This window comes from Gossypium raimondii, chromosome 5 (genome assembly GCF_025698545.1).
Source record: "Gossypium raimondii isolate GPD5lz chromosome 5, ASM2569854v1, whole genome shotgun sequence".
Classification (NCBI taxonomy): domain Eukaryota; kingdom Viridiplantae; phylum Streptophyta; class Magnoliopsida; order Malvales; family Malvaceae; genus Gossypium; species Gossypium raimondii.
Window position 1 is genome coordinate 33,605,652 of NC_068569.1, and position 21,929 is coordinate 33,627,580.

General features: G+C 33.8%; 3 protein-coding genes and 2 non-coding genes across 5 annotated transcripts; 2 read left to right on the forward strand and 3 right to left on the reverse strand.

Annotated features, from left to right (window-relative positions):
- Positions 1 to 381: 381 nt before the first annotated feature.
- On the reverse strand, positions 382 to 2,358 carry LOC105765956 (purple acid phosphatase 4). Its single transcript, XM_012585246.1, has 7 exons — positions 2,010 to 2,358; positions 1,756 to 1,912; positions 1,568 to 1,675; positions 1,346 to 1,473; positions 1,128 to 1,256; positions 995 to 1,062; positions 382 to 831 (listed from the first exon to the last, which is right to left on the reverse strand). Exons 1-7 carry the CDS (start codon positions 2,235 to 2,237, stop codon positions 612 to 614), a joined length of 1,038 nt encoding a protein of 345 aa, XP_012440700.1. The 5' UTR covers positions 2,238 to 2,358; the 3' UTR covers positions 382 to 611.
- A 4,870-nt stretch (positions 2,359 to 7,228) lies between these two features.
- Positions 7,229 to 7,334, reverse strand: LOC128041538 (small nucleolar RNA R71). Its single transcript, XR_008196547.1, has one exon. It is a non-coding gene; the product is annotated as a small nucleolar RNA R71 (small nucleolar RNA).
- Positions 7,335 to 13,708: 6,374 nt separating this feature from the next.
- LOC128041437 (small nucleolar RNA R71) lies at positions 13,709 to 13,814 on the reverse strand. The gene has a single exon (XR_008196459.1). It is a non-coding gene; the product is annotated as a small nucleolar RNA R71 (small nucleolar RNA).
- A 1,036-nt stretch (positions 13,815 to 14,850) lies between these two features.
- LOC128041037 (uncharacterized) lies at positions 14,851 to 15,327 on the forward strand. The gene has a single exon (XM_052630334.1). It carries the CDS (start codon positions 14,851 to 14,853, stop codon positions 15,325 to 15,327), a length of 477 nt encoding a protein of 158 aa, XP_052486294.1.
- Positions 15,328 to 16,216: 889 nt separating this feature from the next.
- On the forward strand, positions 16,217 to 16,761 carry LOC105766979 (uncharacterized). Its single transcript, XM_012586515.1, has 2 exons — positions 16,217 to 16,567; positions 16,654 to 16,761. Exons 1-2 carry the CDS (start codon positions 16,217 to 16,219, stop codon positions 16,759 to 16,761), a joined length of 459 nt encoding a protein of 152 aa, XP_012441969.1.
- Positions 16,762 to 21,929: the final 5,168 nt, after the last annotated feature.

A 21,929-nucleotide genomic window follows, 5' to 3' on the forward strand; every position in this document is an offset into this window, starting at 1 on the left:
TGTTTAGATTATTTGGTTTTTTCCGCCTCTAAGGCTTAGTTGAGCACTGTTTCTCAAAAGTGTTTTTTTGTCTTCAAAAGTGTTTTTGGAAAAAAAAAACACTTTTGAACAAAAGCTAAAATTTTATGTTTGAGTTTTTTGCCAAAAACATATTTTTACAGAACATCTTATCTAAGAATACTTTTATGTTAAAAATATATATTTTTTTTATCTCAAACTGCTGTTGAGAAACAATTTTAAACTGACTCTAAGGCTTTTAACCAAATGGAGGTTATGGACTTGAAGTTATTCCATTTACCAGTGATTTGGGTTCCACTTCCCTTTTACATCATTAAAGGAGGCAACTTCTTAAGTTGTCCTTTATTTAGGTAAAAAAGTCGATTAAAATAAGAAGGGTTCCATATAAATCACATGAAAATAATTTTTAAAAAAATCTACTTTTTTTTTTCTGTCAAAACTTTTTCATGTGGGCAAATAATTTAGTTACATATTCACACTTCATCTCTGTACAAATTAAATATATAATAACCGGAGATAAAATTGACAAATCTAATAAATATCTCCAACAGATTTACTCAAAAACAAAAAAAATCCTGATTAAGGAAAGCTTGCTATACTGCAGAACGCAACTGTTTAGAGATCTTCCATTGGTGCAAAATCAGGCCTTCAACATCATAAAACAAAATCATGGCTTCATTCTCATTCATCTCCACTGACATGAAACCTTGGCCGTCGTACAAGAACTTCGCGCTGTGATTAACGTCATCGTCGGGTTTAAGGTCACCCCTCCATGCTTTTGACCCTCCTCCACTCGTTAAGTATTGCATTGCTCTGCATTTGCAAACTCCAATCAATCATTACCATACTTTCTTTTTAACCATACTCAACACAGACATCACAAAAACCCTGTCTGTCTCAGGGTTATTGCACTGTTTCTGTGTTATTTAAAATATCATTGTGAACGTGTTCGCATAATTTGGTAGGAAAACTTTACCCGTTCATGCTTGTAATATGCTCCAAACAGTGGTCATGGCCATTCATGTAAACATCAACATTGTTGTCCTGAAATTTTTTATATGAAATTAAACATTATATATGAATAAAACTTTGTATTTAAATAAGATTACCTTGAGTACTGGAAGTAAGAACTTGATAAGCTGGGCAGTGTCACCATGATGGCCAAGACTTTTAATTGCATGGTGGCCAACAGCAAATTTCCACAGGGCAGTTGAGTTTCGCATTTCCGCTTTCAAATCCTAAAATGGTAATGAAAACAAGGTTATAAAAATATAATACCAACGTTACAAATTAATACTAATACGATAAATAAATAATACAAGACGACCTTGATAAGACTAGAGAGGTAATTTTTGCGAGGTTCTACGCCTTTCCAATCGTAAGTATGGTCTTCTGGATCTGTAAAGTATTTGTCCACAAATGGAGTGGTATCCACGAAGAATATATCTACTAGTTCTGAAAATTAAAAAAGAAATCAATATTTTTATTAACCAAAACGATTTTGCACTGGTTGGAATAATAATCAGTTCTACTTTACTAATTAATTTACCTGTTTTAAGGACAAATGATCTCATACAAATCCATCGTTTGTCAACGCTTCGTAGAATAGGGTTGAGTTGTGCCTCAACATTGCCTCTATAATCATGGTTTCCCAAAACTACAAATAATTTTTTTAGCATTAAAAAACCCTTTAAAAATGAAACAATTTTAGGGAATTAAATTTCATCAGAGACTTACCACTGTACCATGGTTTTTGCAAGCCTTTGGCAGTATATATGTTTGTGAAAGAGTCTCTAAAAGCTGGATCATAAACGCTTGTTAAACCATTATCATAGAAATTATCACCTGTTGAGATGACGAAATCTATTTTTAGTTTCTCTCCAATCCTTCCCATCTGCAATTCAATCAAATGAATATTTTCATGAGATTTGAATTCCAAAAAAAAACATATAAAAAGTAATTTATAGTTTTGGAATTCATTCGAATTAGACCTGAAAAGCAACTTCAGATTGATTGTAAAATCCTTTTCTGCCCCAATCTCCAACGACCAAAAAGCTAAGGGAGCGATTAGGTTTGACGGGGTGTTCAATCGTTGTAAGCTTCGCAAAACTTGGAACCAAGAATGCACAAAGCGCCACCGTCAAATAACAACAAAGCTCTGCCATTGCTTTTGCTCTCAAACCGGAAGCCATGGATGCTGCTACCATTGCTACCACCATGGCTTTTATTCAAAGGATTTTGGTTTTTATTCAAACAAAGCTTTTCAAAAGGTAAGAAAGACGGAAAGAATTTATGAAAGGTTGGTAAATTTATTTAACTAAAAAAATGAAAGTTAAATAATAAAGTTCAATTATGAGTGTTAGATTGATTTCGTGCCATTTATATAGTTTAGTATTGATAAAAATGTATTTGGCTAAGCATATTTCAAGGAAATTTGACCATTAATGGAAAGCGAAGCGTGGTACCTCTTCTCTAAGTATGTTGTGGATGACACTTGCTGATGTTTAAATCGTGGTATTGTGTTTTTTTTTTAATCTTTAGTCTTGAGGCTTTGAAAAATTTTGATTCAATATTTAAAATAATATTAAAAAAATTCATACAGAAAATTATTTATATTTATTGGAAATTGAAATAGAAATATTTTTTGTTATTAAATGGTAACTCAAGTTTATCCAAACTATAAAAACTTTTGTCTCAGGCTTTAATCATACAATTCAAAATCCTAATAAAAGGTTAGAAACAACATTATTAAAAGGGCTCACAAACCTTAAACATGAATGATAAAATAGACATTAAAAGAAAAACCAAAATGTAATCAGTAAATAACCAACCTTGATAGGTCTACTAAAATCATGAAGCTATTTTTTCATCATGCTCAAATTTTTAACATTTATTCTCTCCAAAATTGTCTCATTTTATAGGATTACATTAAATGAAAACAAAAGTATGCCCTTGATATACTTCCTTGAAGAGTAAGCTTGAGAATTTGCTACAAAATGTTATACTATTTGGTTCTCATGCTTAGATGGATAAAAGTAAGGAAAAAAATCTTTATGATAGTACTCTTCAGTCAATTGTATCATAAATATGATTTTATATTAATTTTAGTTACAATTTTTTTGGATCATTGTAACACCCTATATGGACAATCAAACTTATTAATTCTCGATTCAATAGAAGAAAAAAAAAAGAAAAGAGATGAATAGGATTTCAAATAATGAGAGATATGGAAAAAAGGAGGCTCGATTAAGCCCATTCCTAATCCTAAATGGAACGTAACGACGTTGGGATCCATATGTAAACATAATATCTATTTAGATACGCTTGAATGACCCCTTCTCATAATGAGAATGTATATAACCCTATTGTGGTCTGGAATCAACTTATAATCATGGAATCAACTTGATCATCAAATTATAGATTATAAGTTCATAACCCTAGCCCATTCCCATTTTGAGCGGAGCAGATCTACTAATTCTTTGATTCCAATTAGTAAAGAGGGACCTTGAACTAAAAAATAGATTCTAGAAGCTAAACTAAAAAATGGTATCCTAAGCAATTGCAATAATCAGGTTCATTGAGTAAATAGCTCTACAAACTAATGGATTGTATCAAATTGCAAACTGGAGATTTGTACAAGTTATACCTTTCCTCACCACTTTGTGGAAAATCATTAGATATGAATATGTTAGATACCTGGGATGATGTGAAGGTGAAATAATATCTCTCCCCCAAAAACAACATTTTTTTACCACCACACAAAGAAAATATTTTGTTGCTAATGAACAAGATATTGAGGAATTGTCCATATGTAAAATCATAATTATTGATACGAGCCTTTTCCACATAAAATAAGAATCTTTCGCTACAATAGAAGCAGAAGTGATATGGAGCATTCATGAATCGAAGTCAATTTTCTTTATAAAAAGAAGATATCAATTAACTTCTATGAAATTGCAATGAAATCTTTCAGGATTTGGTTTTGAGTTAGCAACTTTTATTTCTTTATTTTTTTCATTCCTTTCTTCTTCACTTTTGATTGAAAAATAGAAAAGTTGGGTGAATTAAAAACTCAAAGGAGGTTCATGGCCAAAGGTAAAGATGCCCAAGTAACGATTATTTTGGAATCTACCAGTTGTGTTTGAAACAACGTTAATAAGGAATCAATGAGTATTTCCAAGTATATTACTCAAAAAAATCGACACAATATGCTAGGTCGATTGGAATTGAAGAAATTATGTCTCTATTATTACAAACATACCATGCACTCGACCTAGACGACGAATCCAAATGCAAGATGTCACATTCATTTTTGAAATAACTAAAAACTAAATCAAGTTCATACAAAAATATGGAAATTTAAAACAAAATTTGCAAGTGAGGAAAATAAAACATGTATTATGTCTTAAAATGAACTTAAACGATCCTCATATATTAAATCTAGGTAAAGATGGTAAAACCAAAGCTAGGTTACAAATCATGGGTCAAACTAGCTAAGTGTAGGGTAATGTCTTGAGACATGTCGCCCTTGTTTCTCTAATTCTTAGATTCAATGTTTGAAGTATTCAAAAAAAGGGACCATATCTCGAGACCTTGACCCATATGTCTCGAGACCCTTGATTGAATTTTCTATAGTTTAACTTTGATGGTCTATGTCTTAAGACAAGGGCACAATTGTAAATTCCAATTTATATAGGTTTCTTCTAGTAGCTTTTACCACCTTTTTACTTAAAAATAATACAAATCCTGAGTATTTGTTAATTAATTTAGTGAATTTTGCTTAAACCTCGATAATGGACATGAATTTATAAAATATGCAAATTTGTGCTTTATTACATGAATTTTGTGCATAAATTAAATTATTTCATGTTATTTATTAATGTGTTATATTTAATTGTGCAGTGAGACCATGAAGTTGATTTAATAAAGACCTTATTATCAAGTTGCATGAACATGAGCTATTTATTTCCTATGTTGGACGATAAAACCATGCTAAATGGGTCAATAAGATGTTATTTTGACCCAGTTAAAATGATGATACATGGTAGACAAGTTTGATTATTTAATGGGTCACAAAATTATCCAACAAGGGAGAGTTAAGCCCAAATTCGGCACAAGCATGTTGGCTGCCCAAAAATCTGTTTTGGGATATTTACTGGAGGTCCTTACTATGGAGAATAATTGGAAATCAACACACAAAGATTTCCTTTAAAACCATCCAACCCATGCCTAAATTTAGCATGATTCTATGCTCAAATAAAGGAACCCTCATGCACCTTCTTCCACAAAATGTGGCCACCCAAGCAATGGAGAAAATGGAGGGCTTCCAATCCTTATTTTTAGTAAACTCTACCATCTACTTCAAGTATAAATACTCCCACTCATTCCCCATTTCAGTCATCCCTCATCCTTACATCCCTTATTCTTCACATCTCTTAATCATTGTTCATTCTCTCATTTCCTCTATTCATTTCCATGCATAGCATCCCATATTTTCTTTCTTAGCCAAAAACCTTGATAAGGTTATCTCTTGGCTGACCACCTTGAGGAGGCATTAGCAAAGGAGCAACACAAGGATCAGAGGAAAACATCTTTAATCAGAGTTTACGAGACTGTTGATTTGACAGAGTTTATTCTTCCTTTAATTTGTTATTTTGATTTTACTTATGTCTGCAATGTGCTTTATTATCTTGTCATAAAAAATGGTAGCTTAATTCTGTTTAGCTAGGATGATTGCATTTATTTAGTGAATTTTGTTTAAATCATCTCTATATTGTTTGTGCCTCAGTCGATAATGTTTTCAATTAAAATCAAGTATGTATTTCATTCATACATGATTGGATACATTAGAATTAGCTGAACGATCCTAACTAGACGACGTCTAGTGGACATAATAATTGAAATGTGCATGCTTAATTTAGATCCTAACTTGACTAAATTAAAGGTCCAGAATAACTTTAATGAGCTCTATTATCTTGCATAGTTTTTAGGTTTATGTGATTAAACTGTTTCAAACCCAACCCGTCCCTATTACTTCACATGAATCCTAAGAAACCTTTAGTTTAATATGATCAGTAAAATGCATGTTTTACTAAGTAAAAGATTCCGAAAGAACTTAATTTGGTTTCTAAACTTATGAAAGATCGAGTTGTCATTGAATAAATTTTGAACATTGTTAAGCATGATATAAATAAGCTAAGTTGAATGATGTAATTATCCTAGCCTATTCATGTTATTGATTGTTGAAGTTTGTGTTTTTGCTAAATTCATTCATACATTTCATTTCATACTTCACATTTAGTTTAAATTGTATTAGGGGATCAATCTTGCATCTAGGTAATTTAATTTAGTTAATCACCCATCACTCAAGATATTGTGTTTTTATCATCAAATTGTTGACTTTAATTTTGCAATATATTGATTAACATACACAGTCATTGTGAAGACAATAACTCTTTTACTTACTTATTACTTGATAACGACTGTGTACAGTTGCATAAACCAAGTGTTGCAAGTTTTTGGCATTGTAGCCAGGACTATTGCCTTAATCATTTTTGTGAAATTATTCTTTATAAATTGGTTTTTATTCCATTTTTATCTAACTTATAATCTTGCTAATTTATTCTTTATTTTTTGTGATTTATTTTTTAGGTGTTTATGAGCATAAATTGAATTATCGATTTATTACTTATAGACCTTGAGATCGAGCGGACATTTAGACAAATAAGATGCTCAAGATCAGCTCAAAGACAAGCCGAGATGGAACTTGGAAATCAAAATGATGGACAAGGAAATGGAGCCAATCATGTGCAAAATCCAATCCTTATTACTGATGGTAGGGATCGTGCCATAAGACAGTACGCTGTGCCACTCTGTAATGAATTAAATCTGGGAATTAGGAGACCGGAGATTGAGGCACTGCAATTTAAATTGAAACAAGTGATGTTTTAAATGCTCCAAATGGTGGGCCAATTTAGTTGAATGCCCACGGAAGATCCACACCTTCACCTTCGATTATTCATGGAGGTGAGTGATTCGTTTAAGATAGTCGGTGTGACTGAAGACACATTGAGGTTGAAGTTGTTTCCATACTCATTGTGGGATTGAGCACGAGCATGGCTTAATTTGTTGCCACCAAGTTCAATATCTACATGGTAAGAATTAGCAGAAAGATTTTTGGTTAAGTATTTCCCACATAGTAAAAACGCTAAGTTGCAAAATGAGATAACCACTTTTCAACAATTGGATGACGAATCTTTGTATGAGGCATGGGAGAGATTCAAAGAATTACTTCGTAAGTGCCCTCTTCATGGGATTCCACACTGCATTCAGTTGGAAACATTTTATAACGGTCTCAACGCACACACAAGGTTAACAGTAGATGCTTCTGCGAATGGTGTAATTTTTTCTAAGTCTTATAATGAGTCTTACGAGGTCATTGAGAGGATTGCTAGTAACAACTATCAATGGCCAAAAGATCGAGCAACTTTAAGAAGAAAAAGTAGCCGGAGTGGACGAAGTGGATGCACTTACATCACTCTCAGTTCAGGTGTTTTTTATTTCTTCAATATTTAAACAGTTTACTGCTAATGGTTTGAATAATTTTGCAACTTAGTCACCAAGTCAGTTTGATGTTGCTTCCTGCGTATATTATGGGGATGTTCATTCTTTTAAGAATTGTCTATCGAATCCTGATTCGGTGTATTAGATAAGGAATCAACAAAAAAAAATAAAAGTGGACACGAACCACAGTCCAACTTCTACAATCTTTCATGGCGCAACCATCCAAAATTTTCTTGGAGTAACCAAGGAAATGAACCGAACAACACTTACATGCAGCATAAACCCAACCAATCCCAAGGGTTTAATTAACAAGCTCTAAAACCACAACAAGCTGAGTCATCCAAAAGTTTGGAGAACTTGTTGAAGGTGTACATGGTGAAGAATGACACTTTAATCTAAAGCCAAGCAGCAACACTGAAAAAGTTAGAGAACCAAAAGGGTTAGTTAGCTACGGAGCTTCGTAACTGACCACAAGGAGCTTTGCCAAGTGATACAGAAAATCTATAAAATTTTGGTAAGGAACATTGCAAAGTAGTTACCTTACAAAGTGGTAAGACTTTGGAACCCAAGGAGGTTGTGATTGAAGATGAACCCATTGGGAAGGAGGGAAGTCAACCAATAGTTGAAAATCCTACACCAACTGAGCCAAAACTTACAAATTTTGATGAGGTAAAACCTAAACTAGTGAATTCTAAAAAGCTAACATTTTCTTTAGATGCAGATTTATCTCCTCAGAAAAGTTTTCCAGTCCAACCCAAAAGTTCTACCACCTCCATATCCTCTAAGGTTCCAGCCAAATAAGAAGAAATAAGATATGAAATTCAAGAAATTTCTGGACGTTCTAAAGCAACTTTACATCAACATCTCGTTGGTGGAGGCTTTAGAGAAAATGCCCAATTATGTGAAGTTCATGAAGGACATCCTGTCAAAGAAGAAAAGACTTAGTGAGTATGAGACTTTTGCTTTAATGAAGGAGTGCAATGCTTTCTTATAGAACAAGCTTCCTCCAAAACTGAAGGACCCTGGAAGCTTTACTATACCCTTTAATATTAAAGAATCTTACAGCGGTAAAGCTTTGTGCAACTTAGGAGCGAACATCAAATTCAATTTGATGTTTAGCATACCCCGAAGGAAAGATCGAGGATATTTTGGTAAGAGCCAATAAATTTATTCTTCTTGCTGATTTTATTATCTTATATTTTGAAGCAAATAAGGAAGTGTTGATCATCCTAGGGTGACCTTTCCTAGCCACGCGAAGAACATTGATAGATGTGCAAGAAGGAGAATACACGATGAGAGTTCAGGATGATTAGGTAACGTTTAATGTTCTTAAAGACATGAAATTTCCTGATCCGATAGAGGAATGTTCAGTAGCGGAGGAGATAGAAACCTTAGTTTCTATATAATGGGAGAACACTTTTAAAGACCCATTGGAGAACACTTTAGGGTCTGAGCCATTGGAAGATTAAAAAGGTAATGAAAACATAGCTTTGATGGAACCCAATTTGAGGGATTTTGTTCAACCAGTACGGCTTGAACAACTAGAATTGGAAGTTTGGGAATTTACACAACCAAAAATTTCAATCGAGGAACCACCCAAAATCGAACTTTAGGTACTTCCTTCCTATTTTAAATACATTTATTGAGGCAACTATTCTACTTTTCCTTTGATAGTTTCAGCAGAATAAACAGAAAACCAAGAGGAGCAACTGATTGAAGTTTTAAAGAAATTTAAAAAGGTGATCGGTTGGACTATAGCTGATATTCGAGGTATAAGCCATTCTTTCTGTATGCATAAAATTATCCTAGAGGAGGGCGAAAGAGCTAGGATTGATGGGTAAAGAAGATTCAAACCTATCATGAAAGAGGTAGTTAAAAAGGAAGTGATCAAATGGTTAGATGCGGGAATTATCTATCACATCTCAGATAGTTCATGGGTAAGTCTGGTACAATGTGTAGCGAAAAAAGGTGAAATCACAATTGTCGAGAATGAACATAATTAATTAATCCTAACAAGAACTCTCACGGGTTGGAGAATCTATATTGATTATAGAAAATTGAACAAAGCAACTCGAAAGAACCATTTTCCGCTGCCTTTTATGGATCAGATGTTAGATCGACTAACAGGTAACGAATATTACTATTTTTTAGATGGATATCTAGGATATAACAAAATATTTGTAGCCCTAGAAGATCAACACAAAACCACTTTTACTTGCTTGCATGGTACATTTTCTTTTAGGCGAATGCCTCTCAATTTATGTAATGCACATGCCACATTTCAACGATGCATGATGACAATTTTTACTGATATGGTAGAAAATTTTGTTGATGTTTTCTTGGATGATTTTTTTTGTTTTTGGTAATTATTATGATGTTTGTTTGAGTAATTTGGCTAAGGTACTTAAAAGATGGGAGGAGACAAATCTTATTATTAACAGGGAGAAATGTCATTTTATGGTTAATGAGAGAATTGTCTTAAGGCATAAAATTTCCTAAAAAGTAGTTAAAGTTGGTAAAGTAAATGTGGATGTGATTGAAAAATTACCACCTCTAGTTAGTGTGAAAGGAGTTTAGAGTTTCTTAGGCCATGTAAAATTTTACTGAAGGTTTATAAAAGACTTTTCATATCTTATCTACTATGCAAGTAGAACCTTGACATGAGCCCAACTCAATTACACGGTAACTAAATAAGAAACTCTTTGCTATAGTTTTTGCTTTTGAAAAGTTTTGTTCATATCTTATAGGTACCAAAGTTATAGTGTTTACCAATCATGCGGCCATTAAATACTTACTCACAAAGAAAGATGCTAAATCGAGGCTAATTCGATGAATATTCTTATTCCAAGGATTTGACCTTGAGATCTAAGACAGAAAAAGGTGCTGAAAAGAAAGTAGCCGATCATCTGTTGAGGTTGGAAAAAAAATGAGGTAACTCATCCTTTGTTCTTATCAATGATAATTTTCTAGATGAGCATATCTTTGAGGTAAACTGAATTCATGAAATACATTGGTTTGCTAATTATGTGAATTATTAAGCATGTGGAATAATTCCTTGAGAAATGACATACCAAAAAAGGAAGAAATTCCTTCATGATAGTTGCTATTATACGTTTTTGTTTCAATAATATGTAGATAACATAATTAAGAAGTGTGTAGCATGAAGTGAAATTGATGAGCTTTTGTACCACTGCCATTTATCTCCAAGTGGGGGACACTTTGGTGGTTCCCACTTTGCAGCGAAAATCCTACAAGCAAAATTCTTTTGGCCTATAGTGTTCAAGGATGCGTATGTATATGTTAAAAATTGTGGTAGATACCAGAAGACCGAAAGCATATCAACGAAGAATTAGATGCCTTTGACAAACATTTTGGAAGTAAAATTATTTGACTATGGGGCACCGATTTTCTAGGCCTGTTTCCTTCTTCTTATGGTAACAAGTATATCCTCGTGGCCATCGACTACATATCCAAGTGGGTTGAAGCTGAAGCATACCCAACAAATGAAGCTAAGGTAGTTATGCAATTCCTATATAAGCATGTGTTTACACGGTTTAGGACACCTAGGGCTATAATTAGCAATGAAGGATCGCACTTTGTAAACAAATGACTTAAGTGGTTGCTTGGCAAGTACGATGTGAAACACAAAACTACCATTGCCTATCATCCATATTCAAATAGGCAATTTGAACAGGTAAACCGTGAGATCAGAGGAATCCTTGAGAATGTGGTGCGACCTAATAGAAAAGATTGGTCTCAAAGGCTTGATGACTGAGTCACACATCCGTATCTCAGATCTTGTGGACCTAAAATTTGCCTAAAATCAAGCCATTTCCAATACCAATTCATGCATGATCCTTTAGGCCAATTGTGCACATATTCAAGGCATCAAAACCCTATTAAAACATACATACAAATACCAATTCAAGAGTCCTAAATCAACTAACCAATATGCCATTTAAGACACCTCAATTGCAATCATCAAGACCTACCTAAACATCGATATTTTACCACTTACCAATCATCAACTCCTAGTTCCAAAAACTTACTAAACATACAACATAAGGTAGCTCAATGACACAAACCATCAAATGATACTAATAAACCATTATTATCCATTACTAAAAGTGACCAAAATTACTTTCTAAAGCAAGCATTATAACCTATTATGCATACGTGACACCAAAACACAAACACATTTAGTTATTATTTGCATATTGATCAAACATCACTTTAAAACATCCTATATACATTTCAACCAAAAATTCAACTACATAAGTTTATATATGCCACACCCTAAGAGATACAAAAACTACCAAAATCGCTGGATAGTGTGAATCGAATGGTTTGATCCATCCAAAATGTCAGGAACGATGATCGAAAAAACAATCCACAAGAACAAATAAGCTTATAGAGCTTATTAAGAACATAGTATATCATTTAATTTAACAATAATTAAATACAATTCATTTATTTTTCGATTCAGAGTTACCAGAGTCTAAGCAGGGCACAAAAGTGCATCCAGGGGTACCGAAGTACAAACAGGGACACATATGTGTAATTTAGGGGGTACCAAAGTACAAAGAGGGGTACGCATGTGTAATTCAGGGGTACCGAAGTACAAACAGGGGCACGTATGTGCAATTCAGGGGTACCAAAGTACAAACGGGGACACGTATGTGCAATTCAACAATAATATTCTAAAAATATAATAATTAAAGCATCATAATATAAGTGCACAAATAGAAATTTGTTTACATATTAAAACACTACGAACTTACCTTAACGACTAGGACATAGAAATATGATCGAGCTAATTCGTAGCTTTCGCCTTTCCTCCATTTAGATCCGGTTGAGGTTTCTCTTGATCTAAATAAATACTTATATTCAATTAAGTAGTTCATTTAATCTCAAACATTCAATTCAATCCATATTTCACATTTATGTATAATTACCATTTTTCCCTTAACATTTTAACTTTTCACAATTTAATCATTAAGCTTATAACTTAAAATCTAATCATTTATATCAAATTCCATGTTAACCAAACATATAAGGGACCTTGAAACTACTCATATTTATCACCTTTTCATAATAAAACCCTATAATTTATACCCTTAACAATTTAATACCCAATTCTAAAATTTATCAAAAATCACTTAATAAAACTTTTTTATTTTTCAACAAAGGTTCATAATCTATCATTTAACATAAAAAATCATTCAAGAACATTCATGGAATAACCCTCAATCTTTAATAGTTTTACAAATTGATCCCCGGGCGAGCTAAGTTAAGTTAAAACGACATCAAAAACATAAAAATCATTAAAAACAGGCCTAAAAATTATACGATGCAAGTGAAATTCAAAGCAAAGCTTCCTCCCCCTTTCAATGGTGTATTCAGCCAAGAAGAAGAAGAACATGAAAGATGATAACCTTATTTCATCTTTTCCTTAATTTTTCATTTTAATTCTTTAATTACCATTTTAGCTTTATTACTATTTAAAATTTATAACAAAACCTTGCCATGAATATCCCTAACTATAGTAATGGTCTAATTACCATCTAGGTCCTCTCACTTTAAAGTTTCATAGCTATTTTACACCTTTAACCAATAGTAGTCCACTTTTACATTATTTACGATTTAGTCCTTTTCACTTAATTAATCATGCAAACAATAAAATTTCTCAAAGAAATATTAATACGACCTTACTAATGTCCCATAGACATTAAAATAATGATATAATAAAAATTTACTCGTCAGATTTGTGGTCCCAAAACCAGTGTTTCGATTTCACTGGAAACAAGCTGTTACAATTAGGCCACATATTTAGGCTCAACATTTCGAATTGAAGCTAGTCATGTTTCAAATGTTGCAAACAGTGGGGTAATTTAGTGGATTGCCTACTGAGGACCCAAGGTTGCAGTTATGACTCTTTTTGGAAGTCTGCGATTCATTCAGACAACAAGGTGTTCCTGAGGATGCCTTACGACTAAGGTTATTCCCTTACTCATTGAATGATCATGTCAGAGCATGGTTAAATGCATTACCATAAGGTACAGTGGCATCATGGAATGAGTTGTGTCAGAGGTTTCTGCTAAGATATAATTCTCCTAACATGAATGCTAAGTTGAGGAATTACATTACATCGTTTAGACATCAGAGGATGAAACATTATATAAAGCATGGGAGCGATTCAAGGAGTTACTAAGAAAATGCCTGATGCATGGTTTCTAGCATTGGACACAAATGGAAATGTTCTACAATGGATTGAATGCTCACACAAGAATGGTTGTTGATGCTTCTGCTAATGGGAATTTACTTGAAAAATTATACAATGAGGCCTATGAAATTCTGGAAAGAATAACAAATAAAGATTATATCTCTAACAGCTTAGGTATCATCTTTAGCAAATATGATTAAAACACTGAAAAAGGCATATGTAGTGTAGGAAATGGAAACAATAGAGTTAGCCTGTGTTTGCTATGGAGAAGATCATGTCGTTGATGAATGCACCTAAAATCCAACCTTAGTTTATTACATGGGGAATTTTATTCACAACAACAACAACAACCCATACTCCAACACATACAATTCGAGGTGGAAACAACATCCTAATTTCAGTTGGAGTAATCCTGGGGGAAATACTAGTAATGTCATTCGACAGAATGTTGCGAGTGTACCACTTGGGTACAATCAGCCGTTGCCATGACAAAATGATCAGCGAAATTCAGCTTTAAGTTCTTCATCTATGGAAGCTTTATTGAAAGAGTATATGGCCAAGAATGATGCTATCATTTAGAGCCAGGCTGCTTCTTTAAGAGCTTTGGAAAACCAAGTAGGGCAAATTACCACTGCATTGAATTCCAAATAGCAAGGAGCATTACCGAGTCACATTAAGAGTTCTCCATCTCAAGAAAAGGGACAATGCAAAGCCATTACACTTCGAAGTGGTATTCAGCTACCAGGAGTTGTGAATGACAACACTCCTGAAGAAGGAAGTGTAACTTTTGCAATTGAAAAGATTCCAAAAGCAGTAGGGGGGCAAGCTACAAAAAAAAGAGTTACTAGCAAAATGTTGAAACAGATGCTACATGTATTTGCTGATATAAATGCCACGACAAAACAATTTAGACAAACGGAAGGAAGACCACTGCCACCTTTTACTTAGAGGTTCAAAACTTTAAGTAAGATGTTCAATTCAAGAAATTTCTAGAGGTCCTGAAACAATTTCATATTAATATACCATTGGTGGAAGCATTGGAGCAAATGTCTAACTACCTAAAGTTTATGAAAGATATTCTATCAAAGAAAAGAAGGTTAAGAGAATTTGAGACTGTTGCTCTCACTAAAGGGTGCACAACAATGCTTCGAAACAAATTGCCACTAAAACTAAAGGATCTAGGGAGTTTTACTACACCTTGTATTGGTAATCAGTATGTAGGTAATGCACTATGTGATTTTGGTGCAAGCATAAATCTAATGCGTATGTCTGTTTCCGGAGAGCTTGGAATAGGAAAGGCGAGTCCCACAACTATCACATTGCAGTTAGCTGATAGATCTTATGCAGATCTAGAAGGTAAAATTGAAGACGTACTCGTAAGATTTGACAAATTTATTTTTCCAGCAGATTTTATCATTTTGGAATGTGAGGGTGATAAAGAGGTCGCAATTATACTTAGAAGACCTTTTTTAGCCAGGGGTAGAACATTAATTGATGTGAAGTGTGAAGATACTGATGAATAATTCCATGCTATTGAAATCATTGATACAACAGTACAAGAAAAAATTAAAGATTTTTTTTCTAATAATTTAGAAAATGATGTAGATGTATATGAGTTAATTGATGCAGACGTGATTGCAGGTCTTGATAAATTGATGGAAGTTTAGCAAATTGGAAATGGATCAAGGAGAAAATTTGAACCACTAAATCTATCCAACCGTTCTTTTACACCTCCTTGACCATTAATAGAAGATCCTTCTAAGTTGGAATTAAAGCCCTTTCCAGTGCACTTGAAGTATGTGTATCTGGGAAATAACAACACATTGCCAGTAGTTATCTCTACTAAGTTAAAACTAGAACAGAAGGCTCAATTATTAAGAGTTTTAAGGAAATATAAGAAAGTCTTGGGATGGTCAATTGCATATATCAAAGGAATCAGTCCAACAATTTGCATGCACAAGATAATACTGGAGGATTGCCATGGCAAATCTATTGAGCAAAACAGGAGATTGAATCCTATCATGAATGAAGTGGTAAAGAAAGAGATCATCAAATGGCTAGACGCTGGAATCATCAACAAAGGAGATATGAAATGCCATTGCAAAATATTTTAGAAGTGGAACTCTTTGATGTGTGGGGAATTGATTTTATGGGGCCATTTCCACCCCATTTGGTAATATCTACATACTGGTCGCTATTGATTACGTCTCCAAGTGGGATGAAGCTGCTACTCTACCCACAAATGATGCCAAATCAATATTGAAATTTCTTCATAAAAATATTTTTACCTTGTTTGGTATCCCTCGTGCATTAATTAGTGATGAATGATCTTATTTTGATTGCAAGTTAGTTACCAACGCTCTTAATAGATATGGGGTGTGACATAAAATTGCCATGGCATATCATCCCTAGATGAATGGACAAGTAGAAATCTCTAATAAAGAGATTAAACAAATTCTAGAGAAGGTAGTCAATCCCAACCAAAAAGATTGGTCGGCAAGACTGGATGAAGCTTTGTGGGCATATCGAACATCTTTTAAAACACCATTGGGTATGTCACCTTTCCAGCTGGTTTATGGTAAACCATGCCACTTGCCTGTTGAACTGGAACACAACGAATTCTGGGCAATCAAGAAACTTTATATGGATTTGAAATCTGCTGGAAATAATCACTTACTGGAGCTAAATCAGATGGACAAATTTCGAACTCAAGCCTATGAAAATGCCAAGATATATAAAGAAATGCCAAACGATGGCATGACAGTAAAATTTTTCCACAACAATTTGTTCCTGGACAAAAAGTCTTGCTTTTCAATTCTAGGCTTAAATCGTTTCCTGGATGATTAAAGTCTCAGTTGTCAGGTCCATTCGAAGTTGTTCAGGTATACCCTCATGGAGCAGTAGATGTCAACGACAAACAAAATGGGTCTCTTTCAAAGTCGATGACCAACGATTAAAGCATTACTTTGGCACCCTATACTTCGGGATAAAACTTCCATGATTTTTCAAACTAATTAATATGTCTCGCTTGCACGATTTATTTAATTATTTAGTTTTTAATCTCTTTATTTCAGTTGAATAAATAAATTTCATTAACTTCATTTTTTCTTTTTTTCCAGGTAAGTTGCAGCCCAAGTTTCTCGGCCTCAACTCAACACATTTTATAAGTCAATTTTTTTTTAATTTACTCAATTTATTCAATATTATACCTTTTACCACTTAAATATTTACTTTTATTTCTATCAGACCATGATTAAGGCCTAATCTTATCATCCACGTCACAGATTCTTGACCTTTCATTTTTTTACCCTAGCCGGTTCAGTTTCCTCTTCACCATTACCTTCATTTTATTTCTCTACTATTTTGCTCTCTATTTCTCCTCAAACTTTTAAAGGTCTTAACTTTTTCATTCTTATAATGATCATCTTCGTTGCCATGGCTCAACAAGCACCATCCACTTCCACTGCTGGACAGTCCTGTACATTCTTCAGCAAGGTAGTGAAAACTAAGTACCACCAAAACATTTCCAAAAGGCCTTTGTTCTTGGAAAAAGGATTTCTTTTTCAAGATGCCCCTTTTATGGGCTATACTCAAGCCATTTCATCCGTGGTGGAGTAACATGGATGGATGATTTTCTGTCTCTATCCTGACGGTGGTCTCCCTCAAGTGGTAAATGAATCCTATGCTCATCTTACTTCTTCTAAAAATGCCTTTATCTATGTGACAGGTGCCTCAGTACTATTTGATGTCGAGTCTATAAATGCATAATACGAGTTGTGTGATGGTCCAGATGAACATGCAGATTTCCTCAAGATAATGACAGTAGAAAAATTAAATCACGTGCTCACCGATGTCTGTGTGGAGGGCACCAAGTGGACGGTCTCTAAGAATGATTGTTACGGCATTGATAGGGTAAATTTGAAGCTCTACTATAGGGTCTGGTATTATTTCCTCAAAAATCATCTCATCCCATCTACCTATAACTCTACAATCTCAAAGGAACATTTGCTGCTTATTCACTTGATTATAATGGGATGAAAGATAAATGTTGGGAACATTATCTTTCGAGAGGTCCATCGTTGTGCCCTGAAAAATGCTGGTACTTTGAACTTTCTGTTGCTTATAACCGCACTTTTTCAGAAGGTCAAGGTTCCTCTTCAAATCAATGAAGAATGAACCCTTAACAAAGGTGTCATTAGTAAGCACATTGCTTTAAAATTTTCTAGCGAGGAACTACCACGAGATTCTAATCCCTCTTTGACATCTTCTCCATTAAGGCCCACTGATACTGCTCCATCAACCTTTAAGAATGCATTTGAGCAGAAGGTCCTTGAGTCCCTAGAGGCCTTGCAACAACAATTTTAGAAATAGGAAAAGCAACAACAGTTGATGGCTATTGATCTTGGCAAAGCTCAAGAGGAAATGACCATATTTTGGGGTTATGTTAGATGTAGGGAAAATGCTATTAAGAAGTCACTTCAAAAGAATTATACTCATCCGATGCCCGCATTCTCTGCTTTTCCTAAGGAGTTGTTGTTGGAGCCTAAGGAGGAGGATGATGAGGGTGAAGAACTTACTGCGGAGAAGAAAATCACTGAGCAAGAAGGAGAAGTAGAGAAAACTGAATTTGTCCATGTTTAATCTGAGAAGAAAGATGATGATGCGACTCAAGCCCCTACACTTGCCAATACTACCATTAGACCACCTAAGAGCGAAAGCACCTATAACTGCCCAAGAATGTGGTGTTCATCAACTGATCAATAAACTTACGAAATCAGGCTCTGATTTAGAAGACGAGGTACCTATTAGTCCGCGTTACAAGACAACTACTGAAAAAGCTATCCCAGCTGAGAGTGGTAAAACAGAGCGGCAACAGCGTTACAAACGTGCCGCCAAGAAGTCTACCAAACCCACTTAAGAGTAACAACCATTCTGTCCAATCTTTTTATTTCTAATTCATGCATTCATTTTTCTTTATCATTGCATTTCTGTATTTGTAAATACATATTCTCTAACATTTTTCATTTTTATGCATCGAGGACAATGCATCACTTAGGTTTAGGGGTGTGTTGTGCGTATAGGTTGCATTAGATATGTATGTTAATATTTGTTGTCTTGTCATTTACTTTTCCATGACATACAATTGCTAAAAAATTGCCAAACTTTGCTAAATATATTTTTCTATCTATAATATTTGATGAAGATAATAATTCTTTGATAAATTTAGAAAATTGTTCGAGTATTTAGGTTTGTTTAGCTTAGGATAGTTGTTTGAAAATTGATTCTTAAACGTAGAACAACCTAAGTATCAATACAATTAATCCTGTAGTAGGATTCTTTTAATGCATCTAAAATTTCTTAATCCTAAATTCAATAATTTGTTTGTAATTGATAAGGAATATCTTAGCAATAGTTTTGCACTCTAATGTTTGAATTTATTGAGTAGGTCAGTAATGCTTTGTTTTCTCCATCGTATTATTGATAAAAAAATGAGTTCAAATAAGAGTTTTAAAAAAAACATGATAATAATAATTTAGGGACACTCTTTTGACGTGTTAGGCTGAGTAGCTAATGAGGTGGTTGTTTGCTCCATCCATCTGTTTAGTTAAAAGCCTTAACTTTATGAGTGAATTCCATTCAAATTGTTGCATGATGTAATATATGGCAGTCTAGTGTTTGCTCTGTTGAGGTTGTCAAGTAAAGAAATCATGTGATAAGATGAATTCCCTATAGAAAGAAACAATGGTAATTAAAATTTTGAATAAGAATAGTGAAATTTAAAAGAATGATATTTTAAATATATTAGGAGAGGTCTGTTATAGCCATAATTGTATAATTATTTAGAAACTTTTATTTTTAGGAAATATTTTCTGCACTTTATTTGTTGAACAAGTCTATAAAACTCGAACCATTTTTTTATATTTAGAAGATTGTTGAGAATAGAAGTGAAAAATATATTTCAGATAGTCTAGTGATATATTTGGTAATTGTAATGTTTTGGCAAGCTCATGCATACTTGCATTTATGCATACTCATACATATTTGTTTGAAGACAAGCAATAGTTCAGGTTTGGTGTGTGATAACTCTTGAAAAGAGCTATATTTTAGGCCTCTAAACTAAAGTATTTGGTTGTAATTAATAAAAGATGTTTACATTTTAGACTTATTACTAGAGCATTGCATACTAAAGCTTGGATTGTGTTTCAACTATAAATTTATGTTACTTTTAATAGCTGGAAAGAGGTTTGGTAGTTTTTGGTCGTAGGTGCAGGTAAGATGAAAGAGGCAAGAAGGAAAAAAGGGAAGAGGAAAAAGAACGAAGAAGGTGAAATATTGCCCTGGCAAATGGTGGGATAGATTGCCAACAAAAATTCCATGGCAATTCCAGGAATATGATGCAACACTGAATCCACCTCACTCTTAGCCAGCTGTATGTGTACCAGAGAAATCATCTTGGAAAAGAGGAGTAAAAGATGTGTGCTGAGAGGGACGGATCTACCCTATAAAAGGAAGAGAGAGAAGAGAAGAAATGACAAACATGGATTGTGAGGAAAAAAGAAAAGAAAGGAAGCAATTACTCTCTTTGCAATAGAATCCGATGGAGCAATTCAGAAGAGAAGAAGAAGGGAGAAGCTAAAGAATGGGAGATCACAGATGTGAAGAAGGGGAAGAGAAAACTGCCATGGGTTTGCGTAGAATCTTGATAAGAAGTTAAAGTGCAGTAAGAAATTCCTACAGTTCTAACTTTTTTCTGTTTTCTTGGCTTCAAATTTTGTGATTCGTAAAAATTAAGAGTGTTGATGAATGATTTAATTTTGGATTTCATTGCCCAACCCATGAGTTAATTATCTTTGGGTTGGAATTTTGGGTGAATATTTAATTAATTGTAATGCCCATGGTATGATTGTGATTAAGATTACTGTTTCATTTGATTCTTATTTAGTTGGAATGCATGCATGGAAGATCTAGACATGGTTGATTAGATGTTATGATCTTAGATGGATTCGAATATGAAAGGATTAAATACATCAGGTTATTAATTGATTGATATAGGTGAGTACTCGAAAGAATATTCGCAGCACTTTAGACATAGAAGATGCTATCTGTACAGGTGTAGAGTGTTAGCTGGGTTATCATTTTTGAGTCTTGTAGACATACACAAACTCTGAATAGTAATTAAAGTTTAACTTTTGAAAGAAGTAGACTGCAGTAGTAAACCTCTGGGCAATACTTTAGTCATAAATTTTCCATGACATTATTATGTTATGAAAATATTCCTTGAGTAATTCCAAACTTTATCATTCAACAGCAGAAATACTCTTTACTTGTTTCTTGTGAATTGCCATGACATTTAGATTGTTTGGTCATTTTTCAGTTATAATTGATATTATTAGTTCATTCATTAATTCCCTTCACCAACTTATACTTTGTTCCTTTTGCACAATTTCATTCTTTAAATCTTCAGTAATACTTACCAATTCAAATCAACTTCCGATCACTATGGAGATGATACTCACTCATCATTATATTACTTGAATCGACGTGTACACTTGCACATTTGCATTATTTACATGCTACAAGTTTTTGGCACCGTTGTCGGGGATCGGCAACATTGGCGAAAACTGGTTTGTTATTATCTATTTAATTTCTGTTAAGTTTTGTTTAATTAGTTGTTTTGATTTTTCTTTCTTAGGTTTGTGCTAGTGCATGCATAGATATATTGTAACACCCCAACCCATCTCCGTCATCAAATTAGGGTTACGAAGCATTACCGTACAATTGGAAACATTTAAACATCATAACATTGAATAATTCTAATATATCATAAACCACTCATTATCATACGTTTCGTCCCTAAATTAAGCCTTCGAGGCCATAGAAAAAGCTTTGAGGCAATTTGGGGCTAATCTGAAACAAATTAGATAGTTTAGAAAAAAGTTGCAAAAATTGGAAATAGGGGTCACACAGCTGTATGGAATCACCCCAGGCTATGTAACTTTCGAACAAGAGAAACATGGCCATGTCACACGCTCGTGTGCCAGGTCGTGTAACTCACTAACTTGAAACCCTAAGAAATCCTCTGATGACACATGGTCGAGTCAACAGGCCATATGTCTCACACGGC